The 26,015-nt window shown below is 44.1% G+C and overlaps 1 protein-coding gene and 1 long non-coding RNA gene across 4 annotated transcripts in view; one reads left to right on the forward strand and one right to left on the reverse strand.

Moving 5' to 3' along the window:
• The window catches only part of NAPEPLD (N-acyl phosphatidylethanolamine phospholipase D), a 54,435-nt gene extending 35,556 nt beyond the window's left edge, over window positions 1-18,879 (reverse strand). The window contains exon 1 of one of the 3 annotated variants that reach the window (XM_072759907.1): window positions 18,595-18,879. In XM_072759907.1, coding sequence (XP_072616008.1) covers window positions 18,595-18,806 — 212 coding nt within the window. In that variant the 5' untranslated portion in view covers window positions 18,807-18,879. Of the gene's footprint in view, window positions 1-18,178; window positions 18,567-18,594 lie in introns of those variants that run through there. The other 2 variants (XM_072759906.1, XM_072759905.1) reach the window with 2 other exon arrangements.
• Window positions 18,810-19,344, forward strand: LOC140599103 (uncharacterized). The gene is made up of 2 exons (XR_012001841.1): window positions 18,810-18,947; window positions 19,107-19,344. It is a non-coding gene; the product is annotated as an uncharacterized lncRNA (long non-coding RNA).
• The last annotated feature ends 6,671 nt before the right edge of the window (window positions 19,345-26,015 follow it).

Raw genomic sequence — 26,015 nt, forward strand, 5'->3', positions numbered from 1 at the left:
AATATGTAATAAAGTTTTGGCTCATTGTTTTAAACAATTAGAAAAAGGAAGGAGAAATGGGCCCTCTGATTCAAAAACCACAAAAGCAAAGTCACAACAGGGTTTTGAGACAACATGTAGCCTTCCAAAGTGGCTGGGACCTAAGTAGTAAGGAAGGCTTGTGAGAGCCAACAGCGAGGGCATGAAGGGTGGGATTCGATTTGGGGCCTGGCCTGAGACTTTAAGGAGGTCCACTACACTGTAAGCAAGGAAGGAAAATGAAGGGGCTTAGAAGGAGACAACTGATAGGACAAAAACGAAAGGATGTGGCCAAAACACTGGAGCCTGGGAGATCAATTTGTGAGCAGCAAACAGGCAGCCCAGGACACCCAGTAACAGCAAAGCGCTCTGCTCCGTGTTTCACACATTCCATTTAAATAACCGCTCCTGGGACACCTGGTGGCTCAGTTAAGCGTCTGCCTTCCGCTCAAGTCAGCCTTCCACTCAAGTCACGATCCCAGGGTCCTGTACTGAGCCCCACGCCAGGCTCTCTGCTCAGTGGGAAGTCTGCTTCTCCCTCTCCCTCTGTGTGCTCAGCTTGTGCACATTTCTAATTGAAACACGAAGTAGTAGTAACAGCGCAGTGAAAAGACAGGAGGCAGGGACAGAAAAGAAAGCACAGAATAAATCCAAGAAACAAAAGGTAAATCACTAAAGCCCAAGTCTCTGGATGGTCACAGACTTTGGACAGTTTGTACGGCAGGTTGGGAGGCAGGAGTCAGAAATGACCAATAACCAAAAAAGCACCAATAACTAAGCCAAGGAATTAGAGCAAAGCAAGTGTTTAGAGCATGGAAGAGAAGTGGATTTCTGGGCAGCCTGGGTGGCTCAGCGGTTTAGCGCCGCCTTCAGCCCAGGGCCTGATCCTGGAGACCCAGGATCTAGTCCCACGTCAGGCTCCCTGCGTGGAGCCTGCTTCTCTCTCTGCCTGTGTCTCTGCCTCTCTGTGTGTGTGTGTGTGTGTGTGTGTGTGTGTGTCTCTCATGAATAAATAAATAAAATCTTTAAAAAAAAAAAAAAAAAAGGAAGAGAAGTAGATTTCTGACCCAGTGACCTGGAGACAGTGTGTGAGACAACAAGGAGGCATCCAAGAGGACGTACTCATTGACACCCAAGGAAAAGATGACCCTGGGACCCAGGTTGCTTGGGAGGTGATACAAGTGAAGGTAAGAGAACAGAGAGGTTTCCAGGGACCTGGGAGTAGAATGAGAGTGAAAAATGGGTTCTGCTTCATCCTTGAACAATAAACTGTCTCTGCATGCTGCCCCCATCTTCTTTCCTCCCATCCACTCAGGCTCTCACCCCAATCAACCCATGGGAACAGTTCTCCAGCAAACAGTAAGCAATCCTCTTTTAACATACCCTTCACCCCAATACACACAAAATCCAGTCTTCAGGAATGATCTTTTTATTATATTTTTTAAAATATTTTATTTATTTATGAGAGACACAGAGAGAGAGAGAGAGAGAGAGAGAGAGAGAGAGAGGCAGAGACACAGGCAGAGGGAGAAGCAGGCTCCACGCAGGGAGCCCCATGCAGGACTCAATCCCTGGTACCGAGGATCACGCCCTGGGCCGAAGGCAAGAAGGCAAGCGCTAAACTGCTGAGCCACCCAGGGATCCCCAGGAATGATCTTTTTAAAGGCAAATCTGATCAATGAAAAGAAAAAGCCTCCAGAAGACTCCCTTGGTTCTCAGAACAAGGGCAAAGGTCAGTAAGAAGATGCTCCAAGAGGGTGTTTCTTGCCCTGCCCACACCCTGCTCTGCTCCAAATACATGGCCTTAGTCTATTTCCTGAAATGCACCATGCTCCCACCTCAAGGCCACCCACTGCCATCACAGGGCCTTTGCACAGGATTCTTAAAATCGTGTGAACATATATTCACACGATTTTATGCTACCATGAACGTGTTCAAGCAATATGAAATATTGGCACTATGCTGCATCACTGCACACTATGCACACTAGGAAATGATCGGGAAAAAAACGGAAGGACATGAACCTTAACCATCTGGACTTGTTCTCTTATAGGAAAAGTACTGCCAGTCCATTCGGGGAACATGCAAAGTGACAAGCTCTACCAACAGGTCCTCAGGTGACCAAGTGAGCCTCAGCCAGTGGAGACACAGGAGCTGGCCTGATGCTAGGTCATGTGAGAAGCTCCTCATTAACTATCTATGTTCTGGTCACTCTGTAATGCACAGCAACGATCTCACAAGCGTCATCTTAAAATAACAAAGATAAAATGTTGGGAAAAATGAGGACTGAATTAGATTGGGTTCTGTGGATGGCCCTGCTAGTAACTAATTAGCTTTCAAGCTTTGTAAATTCAGACAAACCCCTCAACATATCCAGGCTGGAGTTTCCTTAATTAAGTGTAGCAAATTTTCTCATTATTTCTGGCTATAGATCTCTCCAAATTTAACAAGTAAAAATCCAGCCTTGATCTCAGGCCAACAGTAAGCAAAAGGAGTGGGCAGACTCATGCATACACATAGAGGATAAACAACCTGTGTTTTAAAATTAAGTTCAAAACTTGAAGAAGAGCTTACATTATGCCGATTTTCATCCAATTTAAGGCACAGTGTCATTTTATGTGGCACTAAGAATGTAAAAATATTATCAATTATAAAGGCACCCATTATATGACACAACCTGTTTTCGTCAGTGGTGTTCAAATATGCATAAAATGCCTGTCCTGACATTGATGAAATATACCAGTTTTTATGTGGAAATACAGATTTTGGAAGAGGAGTCAAAACATTAGCCTTGGTAATTAAATACAATCATAACCACAATTAATGTGTTAACCCTCCTTTCCACTGTGAACAACAGCTAACTTTGTGAACAATAGCTAAATTTGGACTAAAAAGCTACAATCCAGACACAAAGTTAAACAAAGCCCTATGACAACCAATATAAAATACAAATAGTCTCCTTTAAAGAGCAATTTGTTACAAAAAGAACATCATAATTTCCATCTAGTAATTACCAACTACATTCTCTACATTTCTTTGAAGATTAATTGCCTACTTAACAGAAGGACTTACTCCAATGTCTCTAACCAAAGAGAGATCTGAGCTGTGACATTTGGTGAAGTCTGCCAAGTACAAATATTTTATTTCAATAACTGCACACATGGGTAAAATGCTTTCAAAAAACAAGGACTCTCTATTTCAAAAGCAAATGTTTTATCCTTTCTTTCTTTGACATTTAAGATTTGCCAGCTGCCTAGAACTGAATGCACTGTTTTATCATTTAAAAAGTTCAAGAATGGGATCCCTGGGTGGCGCAGCGGTTTGGCGCTTGTCTTTGGCCCAGGGCGCGATCCTGGAGACCCGGGATCGAATCCCACATCAGGCTCCCGGTGCATGGAGCCTGCTTCTCCCTCTGCCTATGTCTCTGCCTCTCTCTCTCTCTCTCTGAGACTATCATAAATAAATAAAAATTAAAAAAAAAAATAAAAAATAAAAATAAAAAAAATAAAAATAAAAAGTTCAAGAAAAAAATTACGTTAGCACAATGTATGTTTAGGATTTCAACATGCTCATAAATCATGACCCTGCAAACCATTACTCCTGGAGGTGACATTTAATAAATACTAAGTGAGTGATTATCCATTACATGCCAACAAAGATGCTGACCTGAAATCTGGAAAACATTCAGAACTATATTTTCAGACATCTAAACACAAAATTTACCAATTTATATTTGCAGTCCTATCTTTAATAGAAAGGATCCTTTTAATATAATGCTAAATAACATAGCTAATGAAACTATTTCAACTCACTAAAGTGTCTGCAAAGGGCTTCCACAGGTGAAATTAAACTGTCTCAGGGACACCTGGGTGGCTCAGTGGTTGAGTGTCTTGCCTTTGGCTCAGGTCATGATCCTGGGGTCCTGGGACAGAGTCCCACATCAGATTCCCACAGGGAGCCTGCTTCTCCCTCTGCCTGTGTCTCTGCCTCCCTCTCTCTCTCTGTGTCTCTCATGAATAAATAAATAAAATCCTTTTTAAATATCTATAAAAAAAATAAAAATAATCTGTCTCCCTCCCTCACATACAATACAGACTTCCCTTAAGACTGGTGTTAATCCCCACATGTTTTCAGGAGTCTGATGGGAGGAGAGATATGTCCAAGCGTGGGAAGAACACTGGCTAATGAAAGGGAAAATGTTCTGTGGGAGGTATGTACACACCATACGTCAACAAAGAAAGTACCGCACTGTTTGTTATGGGTGAATTTCATTTTTTTTACTTTGTTGGCTTAACAACCAGTTTCACTAAAAAGTTAAAGGAAAAATCAAATAGCTCAATATACTATACCTGGAAGCACAGTAAAAATAAGTCATGACAACTTTTAATAACAATTTTTGAAGTTAACGGGCACCTGGGTGGCTCCGTGGTTGAAGGTCTGCGTCTGGCTTGGGTCATGATCCCGGGGTCCTGGGATCGAGTCCCACATCAGGCTCCCTGCAGGGAGCCTGCTTCTCCCTCTGCCTGTGTCTCTGCCTCTCTGTGTCTACTCGTGAATAAACAAAATCTTTTAAAAAAAAAATTCTTGAGTCAAAAATGTTTTAGAATACATATAAGTACACATATATACATAATATACACTTAGATGTATATGTATATAGGATACAAATTTTTTTTAAGAGTGATTTTTTTTTTTATAAATTTTTATTTATTTATGATAGTCACACAGAGAGAGAGAGAGGGGCAGAGACACAGGCAGAGGGAGAAGCAGGCTCCATGAACCAGGAGCCCGACGTGGGATTCGATCCTGAGTCTCCAGGATCGCGCCCTGGGCCAAAGGCAGGCGCCAAACCGCTGCACCACCCAGGGATCCCTAGGATACAAATTTTTTAAAAAAGGATATAAATCTATTTACCACACCAAACAATTTACTTTCCCAAAAGGGAAAAGAACTTGGGAGTTAGGAGCATAGAAGATGGGACTCCAGTGTTACCACTAAATGGAGAGGGATTAGCACAGGAGAAAGCAACTTCACCTCTCTCAACTTGGCCTTCCTCATCTGTTAAATAAAGAGAACTACCAAATGTCTCCCTGATGCGCTGTAATGAGAGCAAAGACATCAGGGGTTAGTATTTCCCAAGCACTATCCAAATGCAAATCATGACAACTACTATTATTTACGTTCAGTAGAAAAGTAAAGGATATGGTAATTAGAACCTTTGTTCAAGTGAAAGATAACATCCTAGAATTCCAGATAGATTCAAAACAGATTACGGAAATTGTTCTTAAAAATTTTATGTAGGGGGGCCTGGGTGGCTCAGTGGTTAACCGTCTGCCTTCGGCTCAGGTCATGATCCCAGGGTCCCAGGATCGAGCCCTGCATGGGGCTCCCTGCTTCTCCCTTTCCTTCTGCCTGCTGCTCCCCTGCTAGAGCACACAAGCTCTCTGTTTCTCACTGTATTAAAGTATTTTTTTTAATTTATGTTTAAAAAAGTATTTTTATAAAAAGTCTACATTTCTCTACCCTTTATAAAAACCAAAGTATTTTCTTGTATAAAAAAAACTTTAAATTTGTCTTATAAAGTGTTCTGATTATAGACAGAAAAATTACTTCAACAAATGTTAAAGTTAATTCGAATAGCAGGACCCACAGAATGGAAGCTGCCCCTGTGGCCTGGCCCACAAATCTAAACCCAAGTCAACCTGCACTTAACGGGAAACCCTATCACACACCAATCACAATCCTCCAATTCAGCTTAGTGCGTATACCTGACCCTAAAAAAGACTCCTAACTCTGGGAAACGAACTAGGGGTGGTGGAAGGGGAGGTGGCCGGGGGGTGGGGGTGCCTGGGTGACGGGCACTGAGGTGGGCACTTGACGGGATGAGCACTGGGTGTTATTCTATACAACACCAATAAAAAATAAATTTATAAAAATTAAAAAAAAAAAAAAACAGCACCTGCCAGCCTGATAAGAAAATCCCCGACCTCCTAACCAATCATTCCTTGTTTCCACATTGCCTCTTCTATGCTCAATAAAATGGACTCTTGCAAAAAAATTCCTCAGGAAAAGTGTTCTACTGAAGCCCCGTACTCTCCACATCCCATGATTTTTTTCCTTAAATAAGGACATGGAATTTGTTACTAAATTGTGTTTTGTCATCTGACACAAGTAATTCTCAAAGAAATGCTACCTTACCAAAAGCACCTAAGACTCAGGATAGACAGTTTGGAAAAAAGGGAGTACAAAACACAACCTGACACTCCAGGATACAAATGAGAGAAAGCGTTTTCTTTTCAAAAATTAATCATGGATAACAAATGTTCATGATCACACAACACCAAAGGCTTTGAAAATCCTTTGCTATTTGACAAAATTGAATATATTGAACTAAAAAGTGATTTAACAGGCTATCAAGAGATTTTTACATCACCTAAATACATACAGTGTAAGTGCTTCCTCTATAATGAGTTTTTTCCTATAAGAAAGCAAAGCTTTGGTTAGAATCAGAAACAATAAACAAGGCAGCTTAAGACCAAAGCCCACTCTAAAATACCACCTACAGTACTGCAACTGGAAGCCTCAGGATAACGCTATTAAAATAGCATGTTATGGCAAAATGAGAAAACATGCATAAAGTAGGTTTCCTGAAATGACATAATTATCACCTCCTTAATATCTTAAAAATTATGCAAACGAAAAGTTAAGATTCATTTCTGGTGTAATCAGTAAAACCTAAATAATACAATTACTTAACAGAAAAGGCTGGGAATATGGGGAGGAAAGACTAGCCTGATGCTTGAGAAACTTAAAAGTGTACCCTCAATCTGTCAGATGATCTTACGTGTTCATTATCCCTTAAGCCAAGATTTGAACAAAAATATACTTTCAAAATGTGGTCTTTCTCTCTCCTGTCTGTCTCAATCAATTATGCAAAAAGAAAGTTTATTTTTAAAGTATAACCCATAAAAATATATATCCCATAAAGAAAAGGAATGGAGGGGTGCCTGGCTGGTTCTGCTGCTTAAGTGTCTGATTCTTGATTTCAGTTGAGGTTATGAACTCAGGATCACGAGACCCAGCCCCACACTGGGCTCCACGCTGTGCATAGAGCCTGTTTAAGATTCTCTTTTTCCCTCTCCAACTGCACCCCCCCCTTTGCCCGCTCCCGCATGCACACGTGTGTGTGTGTGTGTGTGTGTGTGTGTCTCTCTCTCTCTCACACACACACACACACACAAATGCTCTCTTCCCCACTTAAAAAAAAAAAAAAAAAAAAGACTGGAGAAACTGGTCTTCATAGCTCCTAGATAGAAAGGAAGGGTAATGAAAGGAAAAATACTCTCTAACTTCCGACTTCAGTTCTTTTTTTTTTTAAGATTTTTTTTATTTATTCATGAGACACAGAGAGAGGTAGAGACTTAGGCAGAGGGAGAAGCAGGCTCCCTGCGGGGAGCCTGATGCGAGACTCGATCCCAGGACCCCAGGATCCACCCTGAGCCAAAGGCAGACACTTAACCACTGAGCCGCCCAGGTGCCCCCTCTAATAATCAAAATCTTAAAAAAAAAAAAAAAAAAGTCACTTACTGTCATTGAGACTTTCTTCTTAGGGTTAGGGAAGGAGCACAACCTCAAGGCCCCTTCACCCTCCCAGGTCCTATCAATCCGTGGCTGCCCCCAGAGCCTGCTCAGGCCACGGAGGAGCTGCCCCTCTAACGTGGCCCCACCGCGGCGTGCCCCTGCCAAGTCCACCCCCGGAAGGAAGTTCCCAGCTACAGTTAGCTCAGATGCAGCCACCTTCCCAGGCTGGGCTAGCAAGGGATAAGCGTAACAGTTTTCATCTGAGAACAGCAAAGTTGGCTACCTGGAGAAAGTAGAGTTTCCTGGGTTTACCCGGCAAACCAGGTGATTATTTACAGCTTAAAGTATTTCAGAAGAGATTTCATGACAAATCTGAACATCAAAACCATTTGATTTTCATCCTTATAATAAAGTTTCAGGTATAATTTGTAAGGGCCTATATTTCAATCATTTTTAGAGACATTTACCAAACACATTTGAATGTCTACTACATCTAAATTCTAGCAAAAAAATGGGGATCCCTGGGTAGCTCAGTGGTTAGGTGCTTGCCTTCGGCCCAGGGTGTGATCCTGGAGTCCAGGGGTCGAGTCCCACATCGGGCTCCCTGAATGGAGCCTGCTTCTCCCTCTGCCTGTGTCTCTGCCTCTCTCTCTCTCTCTCTCTGTCTCTCCCTCACTCTCTCTCTCTCATGAAACAATAAATAAAATCTTAAAAAAAAAAAAATTATAGACAACCATACAGATTTTGGAGAAACATGTTTACATTAGTGTTAGCTATGAATACTAAAACTGTAGTTTCTAGAATGAGGCATTTCCAAAACACCTGAATACTTTCTCCTTATATGCCAAGTGGTTCACACTGACGAGAAGTTCTGTGATCCACAAGATCGGGGATGTGGAGGCAGCTCATAAGCCTCTGAATGCAGCCAACCAGTAACAGGGCCTGGATGTCAACACAGAGGGTGATGGAAAGCAAGAAAGGCACTAGGGAGGTTGCTTGAGGCCCTGATTCATGTACAAAGGAGTATGTCAAAAGGGCACACAATCCTGCATGAGAAAAAGGTAAAGGACAACTAACCAACCAACAGTGGGAGCTTTTACAAGGAAGCAAGGCCCAAGGCACCACTGAGGTCAGACCCTGTTCTGCCCATTGGCTGACAGTGTAACAGCAGGTTCATAGTGGCGCCATGTGACATCCCCAAAAGGTCAACTAAGATTTTCTTTTTAGATTTTTAAAGATTCAGTGTATCTTTTATAAAGGTTTCATTTATTTATTTGAGAGAGAGAGAGAGAGAGAGAGAAAGAGCGTGTGCACAAGATGGGGGGGATACAGAAAGAGAGGGAGAAGCAGGCTCCCAATGATCAGAGAGCCAGATATCAGGCTCCTAATTCAGGACCCCGAGATCATGACCTAAGCCAAAAGCAGACACTTAACTGACTGAGCCACTCTTGCATCCCTCAACTCAGTGTAGCTTAAGAATACCAGAAAGTGGGACACCTGGGTGGCTCAGCGGTTAAGCAACTGCCTTAGGCTCAGGTCATGATTCTGGGGTCCTGGGATCGAGTCCCACATGGGCTCCCTGCATGGAGCCTGCTTCTCCCTCTGCCTGTGTCTCTGCCTCTCTCTGTCTCTCATGAATAAAGAAATAAAATCTAAAAAAAAAAAAAAAAAAAAAAAAAAGAATATCAGAAAGTATCCTTACTTACAGTATTCTTAAGAATACCAAGAATTATAAAAGCATATCAAAAACTAGATATAATTAAAATATACTTGAATCACGTCATCAGGAAAAGCCACATTACCAGAAAAAGGAGCACAAAAAATGTAAACATTTTGTTTTTTTTAAACATTTTAAAATAAATATTTCCCAACTTGGCAGGTATCCTTGTCACCTCTAAGTCTTAGTTTCCATGTCACTGTGGTACTGGACTAAATGTACGTGATCCTTAGCCCAGTGTCTGGCACACAATAAGCCCCTAATAACTATAAGCCACTGTCTTATTATATTCTAAGCATATATTCCATTTTTAAATTTCTGCACTAATAAGATACAAGAGCTGAGCATAATGGCATGAATAAACTGAAATGACATAAACTCTGGAATATGTTTTTGTTCTTATATTTGAGCAAGAGCAGCCCTGGTCTTCCCGGAATTCATAAATCTCAAAACAAATATGAAGCCACGATTCTCCACAGGATTCCTATGCAACCCCATGGCTCCTTGTGACCTTAGCAACTCTCTGAATTCACCAGGAGACTCTTCATAAAACTTGAACAGTGTCCTGGTTCTGGAAATAACAATCCTTTCCACCCTCACCTCATTATCTCCCCTCACTGTCCCCCAGGGAGAAAAATGTGCCAACTCAGGATGCTCATAGCGGCCGCACCCACTATCAGCACTTCACCAGAGCCTGAGCCCAGTTAGCAAGGTTCTCTGGCTCAGAGGAGAAGCTTCCCACCAGACGAGCAGGCAATTAGGCAGGCCAGGCAACGCTGGCTAAATGTCCCCTACAGCATTTGGTGCCTTCTATCTCCCAACCAAGTGACTACTGGTCTCAAGGTTTTCCCACTTCCCCTTCCGGTGGTCAAACAGGTTTTTTGTTTTTTTTTTTTTTTAGATTTTATTTATTATTCATGAGAGACAGAGAGAGAGAGAGAGAGAGAGAGAGAGAGAGAGGGTAGAGACACAGGCAGAGGGAGAAGCAGGCTCCATGCAGGGAGCCCGACCTGGGACTTGATCCCGGGTCTCCAGGATCACACCCTGGGCCAAAGGCAGGCGCCAAACCACTGAACCACCCAGGGATCGCCCTCAAAACAGGTCATTAAGGAAAGATCTGATCTCCAGTATAAGTGATAGGAAGCAACGTGGGACTCTTTAAGTATTTCCAAGCCAATGGCTACAAAGCCTTAAACCTGGGATTCTCAGGCACCTTGGTGGCTCAGTGGTTGAGCCTTTACCTTTGGCTCAGGTTGTAATCCTGGGGCCTGGGATCGAGTCCCACATTGGGCTCCCCGCATGGAGCCTGCTTCTCCCTCTGCCTGTGTCTCTGCCTCTCTTTCTCTCTATGTGTGTGTGTCTCATGAATGAATGAATGAATGAATGAATGAATGAATGAATAAATGAATAAATAAAAATTATACTCAAGGCTACGGAATCAAAATGTCAGGTGGGGGTTCCCCAGATAGCTTCTAAAAGCTCTGTGGGTGATTCCAATACACAGACAGGGTTAAGAACAACCACTTTGAATTAGTCATTGGTATAAAAGTAGGACAGGCATGTAAGAAGGACCACAGGGACTTTCTGATACCCTCAAATTTATGTCAGCCTGGCAACTGCCAGCCACACAGCCTAGTCTTCCTCCCTGCCCCTCACTACAAGTTAGAGAGGGCACATAACCGCAGGATGACCACACACAGTGCTAGGACTGGGAAGACCACATAGCTACAGACAAAGTCTGATAGGTCACAGACTTGTATTCAGTCCAGTTGAGTCACAAATTCGACTCTGTGCTCCTAGGAAGCCGAACCAAAAGAAAAGGAAACATAATCCATGATGATTCACATTGTCTCCAATAACCCTGAGCAGCCTATACATGAGGAGTATTCAATAAATATTTATTGAGGGGCACCTGGGTGGCTCAGTCTGTTGCCTCCGACTCAGGTCATGATCCTGGAGTCCTGGGATCAAGTCCCGCATCAGGCTCCTTGCTTGCTTCTCCCTCTCCCACTCTCTAGCTGTTCTCTCTCTCTCTCTCTCTCTCTCTCTCTCTCTCTGTTTCTCTTTCTCTCTCTTTCTCTGTCAAATAAAATGTTTAAAAAAATAAAAGTTAAATTTTAAAAATGTTAAAAATAGATATTTATTGAATGAATAATGAAGAACAGGAGTTTAATCTCCTAATTTCTTCACTGGGATAGAGTTTTTTAAAAATTGTTTTTATTTCAGGGTTTTTCAAAAAGATTTTATTTACTTATTTGTGAGAGAGGGAGAAAGAGTGCGTGGGGGAGCATACAATGAGGGGAGGGGTCAGGGGAGAGGGAGAAGCAACCTCCCCACTGGATAGGGAGCCCAACACAACTCAGGGCTCCTTCCCAGGACCCTGGGATCACGGCCTGAGCTGAAAGCAAACACTTAACCACCTGAGCCACTGAGGTGCCCCCAGAGTTAACCGGTTTTAAAAAGACTTACTGGGAATCAAATTATAGCAGAAGCACAAGTAACCAAAGGACAGTAAGACAAAAGCCAACAGAGGGCATTCCTACTACTAATTACAGAAATAAAAACTGAAAAACCCTAAGGAATTCCTGAGACCTTGAATTTCTATGGTGGTAAAGTTGTGACCCAGTGGTAAAGATTATAAGATGCTGAGGCGCCTGTGGGGGACTCAGTAAAGTGTCCAACTCTTGGTTTCAGCTCAGATCATGATCTCAGTCTTGAGATGGAGCCCAAATCGGGCTCTGCACTGAGCTGAGCGTGGAGGCTACTTAGGATTCTCTCTCCTCCCCCCCGCCCAAAAAAAAGGACTCTCTCCCTCTGCCTCTGCCCACCCTGCTCATGCAGCCTCTCTCTCAAAAAAAATAAATAAAAAATTTTTAAATGCTTTTAAAAAAAACAAAACAAAAACAAAAAACTAGAAGAGGCTTACCATAAAATCTAATCCCCTTTCTCTTCTGTAACAGAGCCCCAGTTTCACTTAGGATAAGTAGCTAAGCACCTTCCAACTAGGGGATTAGCCATATAGATGATACTTTGTGATTCAAGCAGGAGTCTTCCATGATGCTTCTGGAGCCTCCCTAAGGGCAAGGGAGACATTCTTTTTTATTCTTCCTTCATCTTGCTGGCTGGAGCCACCCAGAGTATGAGGGCCACTTCCTAGGAATGGCATAGAGAACTAGGACTTCAGGGGCCACAATACCCACTCCAGAATTTCCTAATCCTAAACCTCCCAAAACTAATCCCGACTGAGACAATAACCATAGCTGCGAAGTTCAGGGAAGCTATGGAAACACATAATCCTTCCTGATCCAAACATGGGTACACCGAGCAGCACGCCTGACTGCTAGTTTACTGCTCATTACGCACTTACTCTGTGCCACTTTAAATATATTAGGTATCTGGGGATCCCTGGGTGGCTCAGCGGTTTGGCACCTGCCTTCGGCCCAGGGCGTGAACCTGGAGTTCCAGGGTGTGAACCTGGAGTTCCAGGGTCGAGTCCCACGTCAGGCTCCCTGCATGGAGTCTGTGTCTGCCTCTCTCTCTCTCCGTGTGTTTCTCATGAATAAATAAATAAAATCTTAATAAATAAATAAATAAGTAAGTAAGTAAGTAAGTTATCTCATTCAACCCTTACAACAGTCCCAGGAGGTACAGATTATCCTCAAGTTAAGGGTGATATAACAAAAGGTTTACAGAGTTTTATAGTTTGCATAAAGTCAAAAAGCTGGTTAACAGTTGGACCTGGAGATCCAACCCAAGTTGAATCAGATTCCAGAGCCCATGCTCTTTCCACTAATCACATTGAATCTGCAAGGAAAATCCAATAAATTTATCTTGAACAGATACGGGGTTCAAAGTTTGTAAATACAGCCAACAGTTACAGTCTCACTGCCAAGGCTAACCTTTTTTGCTTTCAACCATGTCTTTTTTTTTTCCCTTTCAAAGTAAAAAGCACTTAATAGTTCCCTGACAAGTTCCCTCATAAATATAACTGCCCTTTTAATTTTACATGGAGATTTCAAATGATGATGTGATCTATTTAATCACTAAACTGCTCTCAAAGTTATATAAAAAAGAACAAATAATGCTTTCATATATAGATAGCTCTATATTCCAGTCATATAAACAGGTGATATATATGAGGCCTTGAAAATATTTTCTTTGCTTTGAAAAGATACCTAAGTTCATCCAGCACATAACCACCTGGCATTTTATACAACTGGGAAGAACTGTTAATCAAGTTCAATGAAGAGACAACTTCCGGCAGGGGGACCCTACTGTGTCCGGGGCTTTCCCAGTTCTAGCACCGAGAGTCCTGCCTCTTAAAAACCTCAGTCCCAGAAAAACCTGGAGGAATGATCACTCTAGGCTTCAGGGACCATATAAATGCAAAGTTAGGTCTTCAACAAAACTTACTAAAATGTGAACAGTTGATAGTAAATTGGAGATGAGCATTATTACAACTACAATTTAAGACAGTTGGGTAGTTAAGCAAAAAGGAATTATAAAGCTCCTATTCATGCTTAACCAAGAGAATGTTGCTGAGAACAGTTTGTCAAATTCTTTTCTTTTTTTAAAAAAAATATTTATTTATTCATTCATTTATTTATTTATTTATTCAGAGAGAGTGAGACAGAGGCAGAGACACAGGCAGAGGGAGAAGCAGGCTCCATGCAGGGAGCCAGACGTGGGACTCAATACTGGGTCTCCAGGATCACACCCCAGGCTGCAGGCAGCGCTAAACCGCTGCACCACCGGGGCTGCCCTTTTTATTTTAAAGATTTTATTTATTTATTCATGAGACACACACACACACACACAGAGGCACAGGCACAGGCAGAGGGAGAAGCAGGCTCCATGCAGGGAGCCCGACGTGGGACTTGATCCAGGGACTCCAGGATCAGGCCCTGGGCTGAAGGCGACACTAAACCGCTGAGCCACCCAGGCTGCCCCGTCAAATTCTTTATTGTGATGATATTCAACATGCCCACTGGCATTCATATTCACCCAGTTAAAAAAACAGGCTCTGAGCAGCATCATATACATTCATACACACCAAACATCGCATCTACATATGAAATTGAGATGCTGTATGTGCAAAGAATCAGGAATCAACTTTCATCCAAGAATGTTACAAGTACCTCATCTCTGTGAAATGGTAGAAAAGTCTCATTTTGAGGTTTCAGTTTTGCAGTATCATGATAGGCTAAAAACTCTTGCAAGAGCAGAAACAGGAAATCTGGAGATTAAGAAGTTGAACCGGAACACACTAAAGTCCTTTCTAACTTGGCCATGCCAGGACTCACGTTCATCACTGTGTGACCCCTTTACTTTAAAGGTGATGCAGGTCAGGCCAGAGGGTAACATGACATTCCAAGGGTCCAGCTCTGGCTAGTGATAGAGCCTGGACTGTCCATTACCCATGCTCTCATCATGATCATGTTTAAAAACACCTGGGCCAAAAAAAAAAAAACAACAATAACAAAACACCTGTGGAAAAAAAAAAAACACCTGGGCCAAAAGAGCATATGATCTGCATAAAAAGATAAAGGACACATTTCACCCCATGTAGAGTATTTTACTTAGTTGAGCTCATAAACAGATAAATGGGTCTTAAGGTTTTTTTTAAAAGGGAGTCTAGAAACTCTTTAAACTGTCCCTAGTTACTTCAACCATCTAACAGCACAATACTCTGAATATATACACAGTACTTCTTTTCACAAACTCTCCAAACAAGCCAAAGGAAGGAACACGGTAACTTAAAAAAAGAACAAAACATCTTCCTAGTCTGAGGACCCTCTAAATACAGAAACCTTCCCAAACCAATTATTGCTGTTGTCCAGGTGTCCTAGCATCAGAGTCCTGTAAGCAAAACAAACATACATCTCACCAGTTCAAGGAGTGCCAGAAACAATGAGGAAGCTTGGTGTTTCTTTATTCTGACAACTTTACTCTTAAAAACAAGAAAGATTACAAATGAGTACAGAAGGGCAGCCCCGGTGGCCCAGCGGTTTGGCGCCGTCTTTGGCCTGGGGTGTGATCCTGGAGACCGGGGATCAAGTCCCGCGTCGAGCTCCCTGCATGGAGCCTGCTTCTCCCTCTGCCTGTGTCTCTGCCTCTCTCTCTGTCATGAATAAATAAAATCTTAAAAAAAAAAAAAATGAGCACAGAAGTATACAGGTACTTGCTGTTCAGTCAGTTGGCTACTGGTCCCTTCATCTAGGAAGACTTCAATTTAGATAAACCTGAAAATCTGCTGCCTTCCAGGGAAAAGGTGGATTGTTTTAGGTAGTGGGTACATATGAAGTTGTTTCTCAATTACACTTTTGAATTGATGCTGATCCATCTATACGCAAGCCCCATATCCCCATAACCAATGATACCACTCACACACAGGTTTAGGGGTATGTAATCTATGGCCATAATGCTGGCCGAAGCTTACTGTGCCACACCACTCGACCTCAGCTTCATTGGTACCCCTTTCTACAAGAGGTAGCAAGGCCAGAGCTGCGGTGCTAAGAGACCTTGCCTAAAATCTCCCAGGCTTGGGACTCCTGGGTGGCTCAGTGGTTGAGCTTCTGCCTTCAGCTCGGGGCATGATGCCAGGGTCCTGGGTTCGAGTCGCACATCAGGCTTCCAGCAGGGAGCATGCTTCTCCCTCTACCTAGGTCTCTGCCTCTCTCTGTCTCTCTCATGAATAAATAAACAAAATCTTAAAAAAAAAAAAAAATCTTCCAGGCTCTCAGTTTCCTGTTTGCCTCATCTATGGAATGGGGTTAACAACATCACATACTGTATGTCTATTAAATCAAACTTAAAATACAGAAATACTTGAAAGACATTTGTAAATTATGTTATCAAACCAACTGAGTTGACAAGACTATTTCTGACATAACTAACCTGCCCCTGGGGATATACGAATTCATACATAATCTGTCACGAAAATGTGTTCATAAAATATTTAAATACACAACAAATAGTTATTAATTCAAAAGACAAGTTGAGCACTATAAATTCTAGATAGGTAGACTTACTTCAGTAATATAGCGGTTAGAATGGTAGATTACTTGAACCTTATGCTGCAAATCCTATGAATGATTTTCTTTTTTAAAGATTTACTTATTTTAGAGACAGGAGAGGGGAGAGGGAGAGAGGAAGTGGGAGAGGCACAGTTAGAGAATCCCAAGAAAACTCTGTACTGAGCGTGGAACCCGACTTCGGGGCTGGATCCCACCACCTGACCCGAAACCAAGAGTCAGATATTTAACTGACTGCGCCACCCAGGCGCCCCAAAGGAGTGATTTTTTTAATGCTCATTTTATACATGCCCTCACAGGCCTTCAGGATAAAGGTGCTCATTAACAATTACATGCACAGTTCATTTCCCCAATGCTCTTTTCACTTGTATGCTTTTCAATCTAAAATGCCAGATCAACGCAGCCCCCCAGCTCCAGGCATATTCTTATTTACATAAGAAGAGTAGAATGGAAAAACCCTCTACATCCACAGCCATCTACCACTACAAAGAAAAAGCAGAATGAAACAAAATCAAAGGCAAATAATACTTTACCCAAACAGACAAAATGTTCTTAAAAATCCCCTCAGCCTCCCAAACACGTTAAGTACCAAAGGAACATAATGCCCTTTTCAAACAAACATAAGAGGATGACTGTATCAACTAAAACATAACCAAAACCCTACAATGGAATGCTTGTATTAAAATGTCCTTCATACAATTATCCTTGGACCAATTTAAAAATTAAGTTCTGCAATATGAAATCAGTACAATTTAACTTGGAATTGTGAGTGACAATGGAGTATGAGAAATACTCCAAGTATTTTCCCCTCTTGGAGACCTACAGAAATTCTTGCAGGAACGCCTGCAGAATGTAATAAAAAAAAATTTTTTTAATGCAATATGAAATCGGTACAATTTAACTTGGAATTGTGAGTGACAATGGAGTATGAGAAATACTCCAAGTATTTTCCCCTCTTGGAGACTTACAGAAATTCTTGCAGCAGGAACGCCTGCAGAATGTAATAAAAAAAAATTTTTTTTTTCTTGAAAACTGGGACTGTATTTCCAGCGGACTCACAACGAGCTTAAGTGAAGCCGATCTCTGTTTAAATTCTTAGACAAGTGCACCTGCCCTGATTTTTTTTTTCTCTCCCAGACCTAATGTTCTCTTGCAGCATCAGGCTGATGTAGCCTATGGGTAATCTTTTCTTTTTAAAGATTACATAACTTCTTTCTCGCCGATATCGATGTCCGAGGCTCAATCAGAAACAGTGTCGCTAAAACAGAACCAAAACTGCTAGGGATCCACTTGTAACAGACTGAAACGGTCTGATTTCCAGAGGGCTGTAGCTCAGCAATGACTTTCTCGATAAATTAATCAGAATGATCAAAGAGCAAACACTCCAAGCTCTCGGCCAAAGTAAACGAGATGAGTCATATTATAACAGTAAAGGCAAGGACGAGAACGAGACGGCTTTTGGAAGGCTGACTTCCCTCGCTCTCCTAACCCGCTGCGGACGCGTGGGCCGGGGGCCGGCGGCGGCGTCTGCAGCTCCGCGCTCAGGCCCACGGCCCGCGGGGGAGGCGCCCGCCAGCCCCAGGAGCCCGCGGGGCCCCGCTCTGGAAACCCTGAACTCCAGAAAGCACCGGCTGGCCCGGCCCACCCCACCCCACCTGCACCTCTCTTCTCGCTCTCCCTTCCCTGCTGAACTCCGAAGACCCAAACCGAGAAACCTGTTGGAATGGATTTTTTTTTTCTTTTAAATACCAGACACGAAACAGAAATAAGTTGCTAAAAAAAGAAAAAAAAAAAAAAAGACACAAGTTGCTCGAAGGAAGCTGCCGACCGATTCATCTACATACAGCGCTCGTCCTCGGATCCGGGGAGCGGCGGCCCGGCGACGTGCGGACCGGACGGGATCCACGCGGCTCGCAGGGCCGGCGGACTCCCCCGAGGGCAGGAACACGAATGGCAACAAGAAGCGGGCTCCGCGGCTCCCGAGGCGCGCGGGTCAAACGAGCCCCCGCCCCTCACAGGCGCAGCATCTCCGGGAGGAGGAGGCAGGGCTCGGCGCCCGCGAACCGCCCGAGGCCGGGACACAGCGAGCCCGAGCGGCGCCGCGGGCGGGGAGCACCGAGCCGGGCGGGAGCGGGAGCGGGAGCGGGAGCCGGAGCGCAGACCTCTCGGCGCCCGGGGCGGGGGGGCGGGGCGAGAGCGAGGGGCGGGGCGAGAGCGAGGGGCGGGGCGAGGGGCGGGGCTCACCTGGCGTTGGGGGCGGCAGGGCGCGTGCGCCGCCGCCGCTGCGGCCCCTCATGAGCCGCGGCCCACAGCGCCCCCGGGCACAGCGCCCCCGCGCAGCGGGAAGGGCCGCGGCGGCCGGCGCCTGGGTTCCTCCGTCCCCGGCCCCGACGCGCCGGCTCGGCCGAGGGCGCCAGCAGCTGCAGGCACCACCTCAACGCCCGCCGCCTCGCCATCCCTGACGCGAGCTGTACCCACAGGCCGAGGCAAAGTTCGCTCCACGTGGCCTGCTCACTCACTCGAGACCTTCCGAGCTGGCCGCTCCTGCCCTTACCAAGATGGCCGCCCCCGCCGACCCCAGAGCCGGCGCCATGTTGGTAAAGGAGGCACCGCGGGGCGCGCGTGCGCACTTCGACGCGTTCCCCCCACCCACCCACCCACCGCCCCCGCGCCCACGAACGCCCCTGGTTCGTGCTGCCGAAACCCTTCTCAGACCGCGTTGGGTTCCCGGCCCCTAATCAATAGCTCGTTTTCAGGTGGTGAGCACGTTGTTGGACCCCAGCCATCACTGCGAGGGCTAAATGGGATCGCGGTGGCCTCCGTCACCGGCTTCTGTCGTGGTGGACAGCACTGGGGAGCCCGCGAGCCTGCAGCCGGGAAACTAATTTGAAGCGTGTGCGCCGCCTGTCCCAGCCGCTCCTCGCCTTTAAAATGATGTTACAAAAATAAATAAATAGATAAATAAAATGTCACAGCCTATGTGACAACCAAGAACTTGGGTTCTTGGGGTTTTTTTTCCTCTCTCAGGTTAAAGAGCATGAAATTCTGATTCCGAGTTTCTCCCAGAATTTTAAGATTATACTTTTTTTTTTGAGAGAGAGAGAGAGAGACAGCACAAGCAGGGGGTGCAGAGGGAGAAGGAGAAGCAGCCCCACTGCGAGCTGGAGCCCGGAGCCCGGGGTCATGACCTGCAGGGAAGCAGACACTTCTCCGACTGCACCATCCAGGGATCCCCTGGGATCTTCTTTTTAAACTGCAGGATCACATTAGCTGTTTCAAGTAGTATAAACAGGTTGAAATCGCGGTGAAGTTAACTTGAACAGCAGATGGTTGGGCAAGAAGATTCCTTCCTAACAGTCTTCTGTTTGTGCCCAGGTGCCTCTGGAACTCGGGGGGTGCGGTGTTACGTTGGAAAGGAACACACGGGCCCCAGATGCAGATGGAGCTGCGGGAAAATGCAAACGAGACTATTTTGCCATCTGAAAGTGAAGGTGCAGGGGTTACACTGGAGAAGTACAGGGATCGGCTCAGGTGTGAACCATCCCCTCCTGCAGGCTGGGCTGATGGCATTCGATATTCAGTCCATAGTCAAGTTCCTAGGATTGTCCCAAGAACATGGTTTATAACTTTCTCCCTCTGAGCTAGGATACTCTCTAAACTCATGTGCTGCATTTGCTAACTATGCTTAAGAAGTGGTTTGGGGGGGGCGGGGGGGAGGCGGTTTGAGGGCAGCCTGGGTGGCTCAGTGGTTTAGCGCCACCTTCAGCCCAGGGCCTGATCCTGGAGTCCCGGGATCCAGTCCCACGTCGGGCTACCGGCAGGGATCCTGCTTCTCCCTCTGCCTGTGTCTCTGCCTTTCTGTGTGTGTGTCTCACGAATAAATACATAAAATCTTAAAAAAAAAAAAAAAAGTGGTTTGAAAATTTCACTTCCTAACGCTTCTCTCCATATACTCACAGGTACTACGAAGAGACGAATGTTCACCGGGTGTTTTTCCTTGAGAGCAGGTACTTCGGATAAGCACATCTCTATAAATCAGTGGAGTTTAGGAGGAATGAATGGTCTTTTAACACAACATTGAGATTTTAATTGAAGCTGTATTAGTTTAGTAGGAGTAATGTTTATGCTTGTTTAACTCCTGGAGTACTACATAAACTTTATGGATTGTGTTGTAATCACTGCTCAACACAACTTCTAAAACTAAATGGTTGGATTTTTCTTTTCTAGACCTAGAAAAGCTGATTAGTGTAACAATTTAGATCACTCCAGGCAAAATTTCTACTTTGCCCTGCTTCCCAGTACAGGGCCAAATTAATACTGCACCCTGTGCATTTTACTCATGGTTTAATTTTAGATCCTGACTTGCTGAACTGAGCCTTATTTGTCCTTCCCTCTCTGCCACCCCTAGGAAGTCAGGCACTTAGCATATAATGCTAACTATTTGTCTTCAAATTGTTACTGTTAAAAACCAGTAACAGACCCCAAATTGAGTCACTCACGCTAAGCTTCACATCTCCGAACTGAGAATTCGATTTTGCCGCTCTCAGAAATGGAATTTTTTTTTAAGATTTTATTTATTTATTCATAGAGACCCAGAGAAGCAGAGACACAGGCAGAGGGAGAAGCAGGCTCCACACAGGGAGCCCGATGTGGGACTCGATCCCAGGTCTCCAGGATCAGGCCCTGGACTGAAGGCAGGTGCTCAACCGCTGAGCCACCCAGGCTGCCCCAGAAATGGAATCTTAAACCAATGAGGAAATCTCCCAGTCAGCACTGGTGAGATCATCTGCCTGACGGACCCCTGCCCTCACCTAAGGGAGAGACCTTGCCATACCAATCCACTTTTTGCTCATGGAAATTTTTTGTCCTGCTCCCTTGGAAACTGCTACAGAAACATCAAGATGGATGGAAATTAAGATGGACACACTAATGCTTCAGCAAGGCTTGACTTTAAACTGGCAGTTTTCCTTCTTCCTTCATGAAGCCTCCCCCTCCCCTTCCCTTAATTTTCTATAGAACCCCTTGTTCCAGAAACTCCGTTTAGATGTTGACAACTTGCTGACCACAATGTACAGGATATTTAATAACAACACTGAGGTGGCCAGTGCTAGTCTTGAGACCACCTTGAAGACCGTGAATGGGGCTGGAAGCCCAGACCAGATTCCTAAGGAAACTGCTTCGATCCTGTACTTTCCTATAAAACTCCTCGGCCTTTTGCCCCAGGCACGTCCGCAGTGTTGAAGGCCTTAGCCTGCGGCAGCCTCCTTCACCTGGCAAAGTAACACGAAGATCTTTGCCCTTTATCGCCAAGCTCTGTTCTATTTCAGCTCCGGGACAGAGATTGGTTTTCAGCACCTTCTGCCTACAAGTCTTTCATTTTGTGCAGCTCCTCAGAACTCCTTTCTATCTGCTGCATGTGATCCTGCCCGACTCCTGAATCCTTGAATAAAGTCAGTGAGATCTGGAAAATGTACTCAGTTGAGGGGTACCTGGGTGGCACAGATGTGGCCAACTCTTGGGTTCGGCACAGGTCCTGATCTCAGGGTCATGAGATCGAGCCCCACACTCTCCCTCTGCCACTCCCACTCATGTATTCGCTTTCTCTCTCTTGCTCTCTAAAATAAATAAATCTTTAAAAAAAATTTACTCAGGGGCACCTAACTGTCTCAGTGGTTGAGCATCTGCTTGGGCTCAAGTCGTGATCCTAGAGTTCTGGGATCGAGTCCCACATCGGGCTGCACGCAGGGAGCCTGCTTCTCCCTCTGCCTGTGTCTCTGCCCCTCTCTCTCTGTGTGTCTCTCATGAATAGTAAATTTTAATAAATAAATTTATTTTTTAAAGTATTTTATTTATTTATTCATGAGAGACACAGAAAGAGAGGCAGAGATGCAGGCAGAGGGAGGAGAAGCAGGCTCCAGGCAAGGAGACCCATGTGGAACTTGATCCCGGGACTCTGGGATCAGGCCCTGAGCTGAAGGCAGACGCTCAATCACTGAGCCACCCAGGTGTCCCAATAAATTTAAAAATTAAAAAAAAAGTTCCCTAAAGTTTCCCTGGGAGTGGCTAGTCACCAATGTGACTTTTCTGGAGATCAATATTAAATAAAATTATTTTTATATTTAACAATGTTAGGTGCTACTTACATTACTTTGGAAAACCACATATAAAACAATTTTAACATAACGGCTCTCACCTTTAAAATGAGGTCTGTGGGGCAGCCTGGGTGGCGCAGCGGTTTAGCGCCTGCCTGCAGCCCAGGGTGTGATTCTGGAGACCCAGGATCGAGTCCCACGTTGGGCTCCCTGCATGGAGACTGCTTCTCCTTCTGCCTGTGTCTCTGCCTCTCTCTCTGTGTCTCCCATTTATCCATTCATGAGAGACAGAGAGAGAGAGAGAGAGAGAGGCAGAGAGAGAAAGAAGCAGGCTCCCTGCAAGGACCCCTATGCAGGACTTGATCCCGGACCCCAGGATCATGACCTGAGCCAAAGGCAGACACTCAATCGCTGAGCCACCCAGGCATCCCATATTTGGTGACTATTTGAAAAAAAAAAAAAAAAAAAAGCTTTGAGAGAAAATATATGAAGACCGGGTGATTACAGGGGGAGTTGAATTGTGTTAGGCCAAGAGTCAGCAAATATTTTCCATTCAAAGTTTTTCAGAATGAAAAATCCTCAACCTTCATTATAATGTTAATTTTTCTCTTTTTATTGGAGTAAAAAAGACTTAAATTTTAACATCTTCACAATTTTTTGTTAAGTGCATGGTTCAGTAGTGTTAAGTATATTCACATTGCTGGGAAAACAGATCTCCAGAACTTTTCATCTTGCAAATCTGAAACTCTATACCATTATTTAAGACTTTATTTATTTGAGAGAGCACATGAGGAGCATGAGCCTAGGGAGAGGGAGAAGCAGACTCCCTATTGGGCAGGGAGCCCAATGCAGGACTCGATCCCAGGACCCAAGAATCATGACCTGAGCAGAAGTCAAACGCTTAACCAACTGAGCCACCCAGATGCCCCTGAAACTCTATACCCATTAAATACTCCCCTTTCCCCCTTTACCCCTAGATCCTAATAAATTATTCTACTTTGCTTATGTGAATTTGATTATTTAAGTATCTCCTATAAGTCACATCATCCAGTATGTCTTTGGAACTGGATTTTTCCACTAGGCATGTCCTCAAGATTTATCCATGTGGTAGTGTGGGATGGGACGTTCTTCCTTTAAGGCTGAATAATATTTTATTGTATTTATTTACCACATTATTAATCCATTCACCCACTGATGGATACTTGGGTGGCTTTTCCCTCTTGGCTGTTGTGATTAGTGATGCTATCAACAAGGATGTGCAAAGGTTTCTTCAAACCCTCCTCTTGGGATCCCTGGGTGGTGCAGCGGTTTGGCACCTGCCTTTGGCCCAGGGCGCGATCCTGGAGACCCGGGATCGAATCCCACATCGGGCTCCCGGTGCATGGAGCCTGCTTCTCCCTCTGCCTGTGTCTCTGCTTCTCTCTCTATCTCTCTGTGACTATCATAAATAAATAAAAATTTAAAAAAAAAATTTCAAACCCTCCTCTTCATTCTTTTAGATATGTACCCAGAAGTGGGGTTGCTGGATCATTTGGCACTATTACTTTTAATTACTTGAGGATACTCCATGCTGTTTCCATATGGCTGCATCATTTTACATTCCCAGTACCACTGCACAAGGGCTCCAGTATCTCCACATCCTCACCAACATTTGTTAATTTTTGATTGGTAGTAGCCATCCTAATGGGTCTGAAGTGATCTCATTGTGGTTTCTACTAGCAGTTTTCTGGTGATTAGGAATGTTGAACATCTTTTTGTATACTCGTTGGACATTTGTATAGCATATTTGGAGAAATGTCTATTCAAGGCCTTTGTCCATTTTTAATTAGACCATCTTTTGTTGTTAAGTTGTAGGATTCTTGGGCAGCCCTGGTGGCGTAGCAGTTTAGCGCCGCCTGCAGCCTGGGGTGTGATCCTGGAGACCCAGGATCGAGTCCCACATCAGGCTCCTTGCAGGGAAGCTGCTTCTCCCTCTGCCTGTGTCTCTGCCTCTCTGTGTGTCTCTCATGAATAAATAAATAAAATATTTTTTTAAAAGTTGTAGAATTCTTTATATAGTCTGGATATTAACCCCTTATCAGATGTAGGGCTTGCAAATATTTTCTTCTATTCTATAGATTGCCTTTTCATTCTAATTGTGTCCTCGATGCAAAAGTTTAAGATAATCCCATTTGTCTTTTTGCTTTTGTTGCCTGTGCTTTTGGTATCATGCCTGAGAAACCACTGCCAAGTCCAAGGTCATGAAGTTTTTTTCTGTTTTCTTCTAGCAGTTTTATAGTTTGAGATAGCAGATATTTTGGTATGGCCTGTGAACTAAGAATGGCTTTTACAGTATTACATGGTTGGCAGAGGGGGATGGGAATCAAAGGAAAAATATGTGACATCTGAAAATTATGTAAAATTCAAATTGCAGTGTCCATAGAGTTTTATTGTCACACAACATTCATTCATTTACACTTTGTCTAACTGGTTTTGCCCTACAAGGGCAGAGCTGAGTTCTTGCACCAGAGATGTTTGATCCACAAAGTCTAATGGATTAACAATCTGACCCCTTTACCAAGCAAGTTGGCTGATCTCTACGTGCGGCTACTTTTCTTCCCATAGTCTCAGTATCTGACATGGACCAGAAAAGGAAAGGTATAGAGTCAGAGACAAGGACTGTGTTCCAACTAAAGGAAAGACACCATTAAGTAAAAGCTCTCCAAACCTTCTCTCCTTTTATTTTTTTTTTTAAGATTTTATTTATTCATTCATGAGAGACACAGAGAGAGAGAGAAAGAGGCAGAGACACAGGCAGAGGGAGAAGCAGGCTCCATGTGGAGAGCCCGATATGGGACTCGATCCCAGGACCCCAGGATGATGCCCCAGACCAAAGGCAGGTGCTAAACTGCTGAGCCACCCAGGGATCCCCTCTTCTCTCCTTTTAAAAGCAGAAATAGCAGGGGCACCTGGGTGGCTCAGTCAGTAAGGCATCTGCCTGTAGCTCAGGTCATGATCCCAGGAGAGGGAGCCTGCTCCTATTTCTCCCTCTCCTTCTTCCTACCACTCCCCCTGTTTGTGCCCGCTTGCTCTCTGTCAAATAAATAAAACCTTTAAAAAAAATTATGAGAGCAGAAACAGTAGCCAAGAGAAGTCAAATGATGTCACCTTACAGCCATAGCTTCCCAGGTGGGTTCCCCCAACCCAGTGGGTATGCAGGAAGAAAGAACCTCTGTTTACCTTTTTAAATCTTTTGTGCTTTCTGATCTTGAGCTTCACAGTAATATGTATGCATCTGTAAATAGCATATTATAAAATTAAAAAACAAATATGCGATATTTGTATGACATTCACAATAAAAATTGGAGACCACTGCAGATCTTTAAATTAGGAAAGTATAGTAGCAACTGGAGAAGGCAGTTGATCTGAAGAAATAACTAAAAATTAAGCCTTTTTGCTTCTTAAGATTAATTTCACACACTACAGTTGTGAGATCATACTTTCAATTTCATTTAGCATTTATCCCGCTAGAGAAGACTCTAGCCAGATAGTATAGTGTTACAATTATATGAAAAGCAATATATACCTCTTGCT

This window comes from Vulpes vulpes, chromosome 5 (genome assembly GCF_048418805.1).
Source record: "Vulpes vulpes isolate BD-2025 chromosome 5, VulVul3, whole genome shotgun sequence".
Taxonomy (NCBI): domain Eukaryota; kingdom Metazoa; phylum Chordata; class Mammalia; order Carnivora; family Canidae; genus Vulpes; species Vulpes vulpes.